This window comes from Pistacia vera, unplaced genomic scaffold (assembly GCF_008641045.1).
Source record: "Pistacia vera cultivar Batoury unplaced genomic scaffold, PisVer_v2 Contig421, whole genome shotgun sequence".
Classification (NCBI taxonomy): Eukaryota; Viridiplantae; Streptophyta; class Magnoliopsida; order Sapindales; family Anacardiaceae; genus Pistacia; species Pistacia vera.
The window spans coordinates 635,296-645,519 of NW_022196248.1; the positions used below are offsets into that span (position 1 = coordinate 635,296).

General features: G+C 34.0%; 2 protein-coding genes across 2 annotated transcripts in view; both read right to left on the reverse strand.

Annotated features, from left to right (window-relative positions):
* LOC116142925 (alpha-copaene synthase-like) overlaps window positions 1-5,598 on the reverse strand; it is a 29,558-nt gene extending 23,960 nt beyond the window's left edge. Inside the window, 2 exon segments of the mRNA XM_031428342.1 lie at window positions 5,026-5,290; window positions 5,557-5,598. Coding sequence (XP_031284202.1) covers window positions 5,026-5,290; window positions 5,557-5,598 — 307 coding nt within the window.
* Window positions 5,599-7,419: 1,821 nt separating this feature from the next.
* LOC116142915 ((-)-germacrene D synthase-like) lies at window positions 7,420-9,089 on the reverse strand. The gene is made up of 5 exons (XM_031428332.1): window positions 8,794-9,089; window positions 8,484-8,702; window positions 8,250-8,388; window positions 7,896-8,144; window positions 7,420-7,797 (listed from the first exon to the last, which is right to left on the reverse strand). Exons 1-5 carry the CDS (start codon window positions 8,823-8,825, stop codon window positions 7,504-7,506), a joined length of 933 nt encoding a protein of 310 aa, XP_031284192.1. The 5' UTR covers window positions 8,826-9,089; the 3' UTR covers window positions 7,420-7,503.
* Window positions 9,090-10,224: the final 1,135 nt, after the last annotated feature.

Consider the following 10,224-nt stretch of genomic DNA (forward strand, 5'->3'; position numbering starts at 1 on the left):
GCTTTCTTAGGATGGCATTTTCATCATGTCCTCCATAATAGAATTCTTGGTCAAGATGAAAATATCCATCCAAGAACAAGATCAACTTAATTCTATGATATAAAGATTGTATCCCTCACATAATAGAAATCTTGGGATATTAAAATTATATCAAAGAATTTAGTTATCCCACAAGGGAGACTTGGATTTATAATTTTAAATTGGGGAGATTTAGGTTTAACCTTTAGTTAATTCATTTTAGTATGCCATGTTTAATTATCCATTCATACATATCAATATATGCATAAATTAAAGCATGTGGTTTGACCATGGGGCTTTTCGAAAATACATCCTAAAGACAACTATTTACCCTAATACTATATCTTCGATTGGATCATCATCCGGATGTTCTTCGGTTCCCGTCTAGCCGATTCTACATATGGATCTTAGGCACGCAGGCCGATTAAAATAAATAAATAAAATTTAATTATTACAAGCATTTAATAAAGAATATACAAACACTTTTGAATATTTTGAAAACCAAATGGCGCCCATGATCAACCCTCTAATCTAATATTCATTCATCACATAAATAAATATTAAACATTCATACCAAATATAATAAACAATTATTTAAAGGCATGAATATAAATATTATAATATATCTCATATATAATAGATATTATATTTATTCATGTGGTAATTTAATTATAACTTTGGGCCATGCAACAATTACACATTTATAGGAATCATTACACAAACACTTTTGTTCTATTCCCCCAAAGATATACTATTTAATTGTTAGCATCATTTCAATACTTTTCAAAAAAGTCATGCATGGCATAGATAAGTGGGTTTTATTACTCCAAGAGTAATATTTATGACACAAGTTACTTTAACTAAAGTATACTTTTTATGACATATTTATCTTTTCAAAGACAATCATGCCATCTTGCATCATCATTTTTGAAACCATTCAAACAACCAAATTATTACATTTCAAAAATATAAAATTTATGCCATGCAATGATGCATATAAGATAATTTAATCAAATTAAACATCCTACATTAAATTTACCACAATCATATATAATATCATAATTCATCATATGAATGAATAATCCATAACTTTATGCTAACATCAAATTCCACCACTAAACACTTGCAACATTTGCATACACTTCATGCAAAAATATACTTAATCAAATTAAAGATACACATTTAGCATGTCAAGCATAAACCATTATCAAAGTAAGGATGAAAACATGCATGAACATTTTTCTAAATGAATCATATGCAACATTTCCTAAAACATCATTCATCAATACATGAATGAAATGACATTTTTATGGCAAAACTAGTCATGGCCGAATGACATAATGCATGCATGTAGTTTTCACACATTTCATGCAATAATCATCATCCAACATGCTTTAAATCATATTAGAGAAGAAGAAAAACATGTTTTCCAAAGATCAAGAGATGGCCGAGACATACACATGCATCAAACATGCTTATCATCAAACAACTCATCCAATACTAAGGCATGCTCATTATAACCATTATCATCATTCAAACATATAAGAATGAGAAGAAGAATGAACTATACCTCGATCTATGTATGGCCGAGACATGCATGTAAAGACTACTATGAAAAAAACATTTTTGAACCATATCACTAACATGCAAACTCAACCAAGTTTGATGAACATATGAACACATGGAAAATGCCATTTTAGCTTATAAATTCGACATGCAAGGAGCTTTTAGCTCTGATCCATTTGAAAGATCAGCATAGCAAGAGGGTGGAGATGGAGAATGAAAGCATGGATTAAAAAAAAACGGTTTACATGCAAAGCTTGGATATGAGATATACCTACCCTTTGCTTTGGATTGATGAAGATTAGCTTCAAAAGGATGAAACCTCTACACTTTAAACCACACCTTGAGAGGTTTATAGAGTGGTCGTGGCTTTTAGAGAGAGTTTTGGTTTTGTTTTGAGTGAACAAGTGTGTTATGAACAAAAAAGCAACCTTTTGCATTATATATTACTTGGGCAATTTTGCAATTTTATTTTTCACTTAAAAGCCCAATAAAATCTTATTTATAAAGGGACCCCATGAATTTATATGCTACCCTTTGAATAATCAATATTATTCAAGGGCCCATGTAAACTAAACTAGTTTACAATGACAACCCATAAAGTTACCCTTTTACCCTTTAACTATTAAAGGTTATTTTTGTTCATCTCATTAATCTTAACACTTTAAGATTTAATCTTAACACTTTAAGATATAATAAAAAATTAATAATTAATTATTGCTTGACCATTTAATCCTTAAAATGTCACAAATAGTTTTCTATGTAACTATTACCGTAGAAATCCCGTTATTAGCCTGGAAGGTGCTAGCCCTCTTCGATAATCATTTCTCTCTCTCATCTTCTCTAACTTCTCAAGGCTATTGGTGTGACATGTAGGCCACCGTGGATTAGCCGTGGGTCGGTTCTGGATGAATCCGAAAACCTGTCGGAGGCCCAACGCTATGGTAAACATCTAGCAATGTGCCATAGTCCCTAAACCATGATGAAGAAATACTTCATCGAACCCATTTCAGATCATACGTACATGCAGGTAAAGTCTCCATTGAGATATCTAATCGAGTATGGATTCATGGAACGTCAAAATCCTAAACTCGACTTCTACCGAATTATCGATCAATATGTCCGAAACTTGTCATCACAAACTTACTTTTGATGACTAATAATAGACTCTGGCCAGAGATTTGTTTTCGCTTTTCGAGTTCGTCTAGGAACTCGAATCGGATGGAGTCAGACGATACTCCTGATCCATATTTCCGAGTCAATGGATCCCCTCTTGACCATCGTTCGTTTCCGCATATGAACAACGCATGACCAAATAGGCTTTATTGTACGAAACATGATTAGTCTCGTACTTATACACCGTATGAACCATACGCATCCATATCGGATCCGACTACAATGTCTCAGGTCAAAGGACTACATCGTGCACTGATATAACCAAACGATAAATCATTGACTACATGCTTTTCCAAGTGATTTGTCGTTATTCGGTCACGTTCGAAAAACAGTTCACCAACCGTTAATCCATACCAATGCCCCAGTGACATGACTATCATCGTCATCCGTACTTATATCAACTCATGATATCTTTCGGAAGCATCCGGTATGCCTACTGTGCAATATAGTTGCCCAAATTTATATTGCTTCCGTAGGGAACCCTTTTCGATAATTCATTTACCTATTAAATGAATCATCTGGACAATTCATATACATACTTTATTTTAAATGCATGACTGAATAAAGGAAGCAATTTACATATATGAATTGAAGAACTCTTTCTTCTATTATTTATGATATATATAGATACAAGACAAAATGCTCTGAAACCGACAACACGAATGGTTTCTAGGGCATACACTAATGTACACTAACAGAAACAAACTCCCTAAAACCTAGAGGAAACTCTAATAGAATGTCATAAGCGTCTCGTCACTGGTCAACTACCGGAAGACTAACGCCATTTACCAACCAAGGGCAATAAGAAAATAAAAGCAAAGAATGATTCTTAATTACCTCTCGGAATATGAAAATGGCTCCTTCTGCTTCAGGTATCAGAAACACACTGGCTTAGAAGGCAAAAATTCCAAGCTTGCGAAAGTCTCTTGCTCTCTCTGAAAAAGACGAGTGTGGTGACATTGCCTGAGATGGGTCTAAGTTTTTATAGCAAAGGAAACGACACTTGATTTTCTTGAAATCAAAACGATGTTTGAGCAGAAAAATGTCTCACTGTTGATCACGACCACGTGTCACAGATTAGTGAGAAAGAATAAGCGTCACGATTACAAAAAACCAAACCGTCATCCTTTTCCATTGAAAAACTCAAGCGACGCACTCTCTCCCTCAACATTAATTGCGCCCCAATTTGCATTTAATGCTCTGATAGGGGGTGTCGTTTCAGTATGTTATGCATTTAATGTTCTGATAAAGGGTATCGTGTCAGCATACCACGCATTTAATGCGCCTGGTTGGCACTTATTACACACATGACACGTCTATCAGAGCAGAGGCTGTTTCATTAAATGCATCCATATTGAAAGTGCAACAGGTAACGCTTGACGAAGTCAGGTCGCTCATCCTTAACAAGCGATATATGACCATGCGAGTTCATGTTCACAAAAAGCGATATCCCAACCTATTTTGAAATAGGTCGGAATCACCAGAATTTCCCAAAAGCATCCAGTCACGGCATGAATTATAGTTTCCAAGGTTCAATCCTTAACCTTAAAAACTAGGGGACTTCTGTTATGCCTAAAGAATGCAGGGCTGACGTAAGGACCAATCAGCATGCAAAAGTCAGAGCATGGGTATACCTGTAGCTGAGTCACGTGAGGAAAGGAGCAGCATGCTCCTGTCAGTGCAGTGGGTGCGTGCCAGACCAGCCAGGAGTTGGAAAGCTTCCACATGTCCAAATTCCTATGCCAAATCGCGTAAATCACTCTGGAAGGTGGGCAATGGGACGTAAAGGAAGATTTGTACAGATAATCCCACCAACTCACAGATTCAGTAATGATAACCTTAGTCCGTCCCACTATAGATTAAGGGCTCCTCTCTCATTTGGGGGATTCGATTATTCTACTTTTGATTAGCTATTCTCTTTCAAGAATATATAGCATTCTCTCTCTTGTACTATCATTTGTAGGTCAGTCCGCTAACGCGACCTGACCTCTATCATTAATACAAACATCAGTAGACGTAGAAATTGCTTCCTTAGCATCCGAACCACTTTAAAAGCTGTTCCCATTGCATTTACTCTCATTTTCTCTTACATTCACGTGTGCCTTTTAAGCCAGCTCAGCATTTCACACGTGCGTTTCGTTGGTGTCAAAATCACGCATCAACACACTTGATGAAACTTGAAGTCATATGCATGTGCGTATATATGAATAATTAAAAGCATTGGTTCAATTAAGAAAGCATAAGATTAAAGAGATTTAAATTAGTTACCACATGGAACTTTGTACCCTTGTTGTCTAAGTAACTGAAATCGAAGAGCAATACTGCTGAGATTGCTGCCATCGTTGTAGTAATTATGATAAATTTCTTCTAATGCATCTTCTACCTCTTTCTCAAAATGATAGGCCACTCCTAAGCGCTGGATATCATCGATCAAGCACAATTTCTGGAAATCCTTATTTGTCGTTGAGATTAAAATCCTCCTTGTTTCTTGTTTGAGTCCTTGGTGCTCTCGTCGAGTTGCAGGATCAACCGTCTAGACAAAATTTTGATACACAAATTAATTAATAAACAACAGTGTATGACAAAATTTTGATACACAAATTAATTAATAAACAACAGTGTACATCATAAAACGAAGAAGAGGAGTACTAATTAATTAAGAAGTGAAAGATGAAAACAGTCACGTAGCATGAAACAATTATGTATACAAGATTAGATATATATTATAGAGTCAGAAGGAAATGAGAGAAACTGATCCCGCCAAATGCTGGGATGAAATCTAGCTCTGGGACGGTTAACGTTGGCAGTTGTAGTAATAAGGGCTGAAGCAGGAACAGACATATCTTGTTCTCTTGTTGGGCGAACAGGGCTATAGTTTAACGCCTTTTTGGTATATTTTTTGTCTCAATGGCCTGTGTGATCAAAGAGTCGTGTTTCGGCATCTATATAAATTTGAAAATTACTGTAGTCATAGTATCAGCAAAACTATGCCAGGCCCGGTGAAGCTTTATTATCTGCGAAATCTGTGCTTTTGAAAATTTTAATCTTTTAAACAGCAAAAACGTTTGTATTTGCTGTATTTGGAAGGAAAAGAACAAAATTTTCAATTAAAGTGATTTTTTTTTTTTTTTTTTGGAGTCAATTTACTAGGTTATATCAATTTAAATTATTTATACTCATCCATGATTATCTATGAATTATAATCTAATAATTTAAAAGATATTGAAGTGGCGTAAAAAATAACTGTTTTAAACTTCTTTACTAAAACTATTTGATTGTAATTAATAGATCAATAGTGAAAAGAATTGTGTCAACATTTAAGTTAAGAAATTAAATTTATATAGTCTTAATTTTCTGTCTAGAAACAGGTTTCTAGATTATACTTTAAATGGCTAAAGTTGATAATAATTTCCATAATTTTCATAAGCATCATGAATTTTTTATTTACAAGTGGTTACCATAATCACACAAAATCTATTTAACGGAATAAAATACATGGGGCACTGGGACCGTGGAACTACACAAATGAAAAACATTGATGTATTATTGAATAATTATCAACAATAAATTAAATGTTAGTTCCTGGACATTTTAGTTTCAGACGGGCTGAGAATTGAGATTAGTGCAAGAACAGTTGGCAATATGACTTTAAAACATAAACACCCTTCAAGATTAGTGTAACTGACAATTAAATCCAGATGTTTAAATAAGTGACATTATAAGTCCAATTATTATAATATGGTGATATTTTCATGCAAAAGATAACTGCTGTTAACCTAATTCGTTATCTAACAAACCAATTAAGATGAAAAGACACAAAAACCATTTTATCTTATTTGATTATAAATAAAACTAAACAAAAAAATTAGATATAATAAATATAAAAAAATCCAAAAGTTGTTTTCTAATTAAAAAAAAAATATATATTTCTTTCCATTAAAATTATAATAATAATAAGTATTTAAATCAGGGAAAAAAATTTATTATAAAAGTATTTGACGATATAGCAGTTAAAAATAATGATATGAAAGATGAAAATTATAGATTTTAAAAAATAAAATAAAAAATGTTAAACAAAAGTTATGTATACTTTTTTAGATAAATTATATATTTACTTTGTCCATATTACCGATAATTGATTGTGCTATCACGTGACACAAAAAACATAAACTCCTTTGTTTTGTATCTCATTATTTAGTGAAAGAATTTAAAGTGGGTTTGACTTTTCATCCAATAACGTCTTGTTGAATGAAGGATTACCCCATTTTATAACCCAATTGACTTGAGCGTGCCTAATCGGTGTGAGACTCTAATACTCTCCCTCACAGTCAAGCCCATATGTTGAGTCATGCCTATTGATAGAGGTAGTTATTGACTCCTCACCTGCTAATCAAGCACTCAGTTCAACTGAACCTAAGCTTTGATACTATGATAGAATTTGAGGTGGGTTTAACTCCTCACCCAATAAGACCTTGTTGAATGGAAGGATTACCCCTTTTTATAAACCAAAAGGCTTGAGTATACCTAGTCAGTGTAAGACTCTAATAGTCAGAATCATATAAAATCAATATTGTAATGCTAATAACAAAGGAACTATTATAGCATCTTACTATTCATCGGGAGAGGGGATGCATAGCTTCTGCTTAATGAAGAATACATTTCAAGAAGAGATGGTTTTGTTTGACAGGAGAGAAATGCATCATTCCAATTATCTTTAAAGTAAATTATCGAGTCTTAATTCCATGCTTATAATGGAACAGGATTAATAAGCAGAGAAGCAACAGAATCCTTAAGCACAACGTGAGCATGAGTGTAGCCATCTTCATCCTTGTACATAACATCTATCACACGAGAAAGATTGAGAATTCGGTCAAGGAGAGGCATTGACACCGCAGTTGGGCGAAGGCATTCTTCATTTATATCCTTCCAGGCATCTATCACTTGTTTTTGAAATTCATTGCGTGCTTCTTCTTCGGTTGCACCATGTTGTATCATGAAACACTCAATGCTTGAGGCAACATGGCCTCTCTTTTGTTCAAACTGTATGATAGAAAAACACCTATTGGTTAGTAAGGAATTCAAGAAAAATTCACACCAATATTTGAATAAACTATACTAGTAATGAAATATGTAATTACCTTATGGGAGACCATGTCATCCATGAGTCTGCAGATTACTGAGGAAGCGTTTATCATCTTGGGATTTGTGAATAACCATTCAAAGGCTTCTTTGGTTACAATATTTCCCATTCCCACAAATGATGTTGTGGCTAACATTGAGTAGCCAGAGGTAACTAATGCAACAGTCATGTACTCATCCAGTGATGGTACATAATTTTGATGACACCATTTGGCTTCATAGAAGTAATTTCTAACTAAAGTCTTCATCTAAGAAATCAAAAAATCATCAAAATTTTCAATTAGTAGTATAAGTAAGAATGAATGCCAATTGACTCTGATTTAAACTAATTAGTCAAATGAAATCAAACTCACCGCTTCTTTTGCAAAATGAAGGCGGTATAATCTTCCTTGATCGGCCATGTCTTTCTCAGTTTCACTGTAAACATCAAGGAGAGACCAATAGCACAGTTTCATGTACCCAGGCAGTTGATTCATGGCACCGACATCCCACCTGAAAAAAGAAGATGCAATCTTATATGAATAAATGTAAATTAATAGGATGATTAGAGAGAATGGATATGTATAGGTCAAGAATTGAATAATTACCTTTCAATTGCTTCGGTAAAAAGCTCAAGTTCTTCAATTGTACCATACACATCATAGACATCGTTAATAACAGAAGTCATTGCAATCACTTTGGTTAATATCCTTCTAGCCAGAGGATATTCAGGCTCGAAATACACTCCCACTATCCAAAAGTAGCATTCTATCACTCTGTCTCTTGTAAAAGGTAGCTTATGGGCAAAGTCTAAATCTTTCCACCACCTAAAATAACAATATTAAACAGAAGTCATTAGATAAATTTAGTGAATCTAAAGCTTAAAAATGGTAGAACTGCTGTCATTTTAAAGCTTACTTTGCAATATGACTGAGTTCAATCTGGTGCATCTTTTATAATATGTTAAAATCTAACTTTGCAAAGGCTAATAGAACTTCATTGTGGAAGTGGGAAGCATCTTCTTGAAAGATGCACATGTAATGTCTAGCGTCGATCCTCTGTACGCCCTTGCGAATTGGACGATTTAAGGCATGCTTAACTTGAGCTGCAACTGGAGGGCTAAGTTGGGCTGCAATGGACTCAAGGTGAGCGGTAGTGAATGTGAAGGTTAGGGATTTGAGAGCAAAAACAGAGAGAAAAGAGAGATTAGAACTTTTCTTAATATTTCGATAAAGTGAACAGTGTTACAAGTTAGCTTTAATAGCTGATTATTTCAACATAAAAAAACGACGACACTTTAACCTTTCTTAAACGTCACCGTTTGTCTAACAGCTCCAGTCAAGCTAAACTTTACTCTCTACTTGCAGTTTCAGCTTGGACAAATACCGTTTGTCCAATAGCCCCTGTCAAGCTAAACTGCATTTACATTTTCATCTTTCATCTTGATAAAATGTGTCTTAACAGCCCCCGTCAAATAAAACTTGTCACTAAGACCAACACCTCATAACAAGATACCAACACCTCATAACAAGATGATCAGTTATTTGCAAACTGCACTTTCATACAATTTCTTATTTTCACAGCTTCACTTGTGCACTTTCATACAACTTTCACATCTGCTCAGCTACAAGTCAATTGAGATTAACTTGCCGATCACTTGCCAATTTCTGCTTCATAACAGCACAACTGTGATTTCACAGTTTCACACAATTTCACAACTTCACAGCAACACTTTTTCATACAGTTTAACATCTGTTCAACAACAATCTGCAATTTCTTTGCAATTTCAACAACAAACTTCTCAACAACAATGTGCAATTATTATTATTATTATTATTATTATTATTATTATTATTTTGTTTTTGTTTTTGTTTTTTGGCAATTTCAACAACAAATTGCAATTTCTCATTTTCACAGTTTCACTTCTGCACTTTCATATAACTTCACATTTCACAACTTGACATTTACACTGTGATACAGCTTTACATCTGCTCTACTGCAGATTTCTTCACAAATGAAATTTCAGCGACTCAATAAGCCAAAAAATTACTTAACCAAAGTAACTGCAAAACTCCAACTGCATAGCAAAAGTTATAACTGCAACTGCAACTTTCACAGCAAGTCAACTTAACACAAGCAATCTTCATCTTCAGAACTACCAACCTTCATCTTCAAAATTACTTAGCCAAAAACAACTTGATCAACTAATGTTGCTTGTACCTTTATCAATAACATTCTTTAATATCTCAGTCTTACAACTTCACAGCTGCATTTTCATACAACTGTACATTTTTCAGCTTGACATCTACACGTTTAAATTGCTTCACATCTGCTCAATCGACAGATTTC

Coding starts and splice junctions, on each gene's coding strand:
- LOC116142915 (XM_031428332.1), bottom strand. CDS start 8,825: ATGCACCAGATTGAACTCAGTCATATTGCAAA. Junction 8,389..8,483: donor TTTACCGAAGCAATTGAAAG/GTAATTATTCAA, acceptor TTCTTTTTTCAG/GTGGGATGTCGGTGCCATGA. Junction 8,145..8,249: donor TTCATTTTGCAAAAGAAGCG/GTGAGTTTGATT, acceptor TTGATTTCTTAG/ATGAAGACTTTAGTTAGAAA.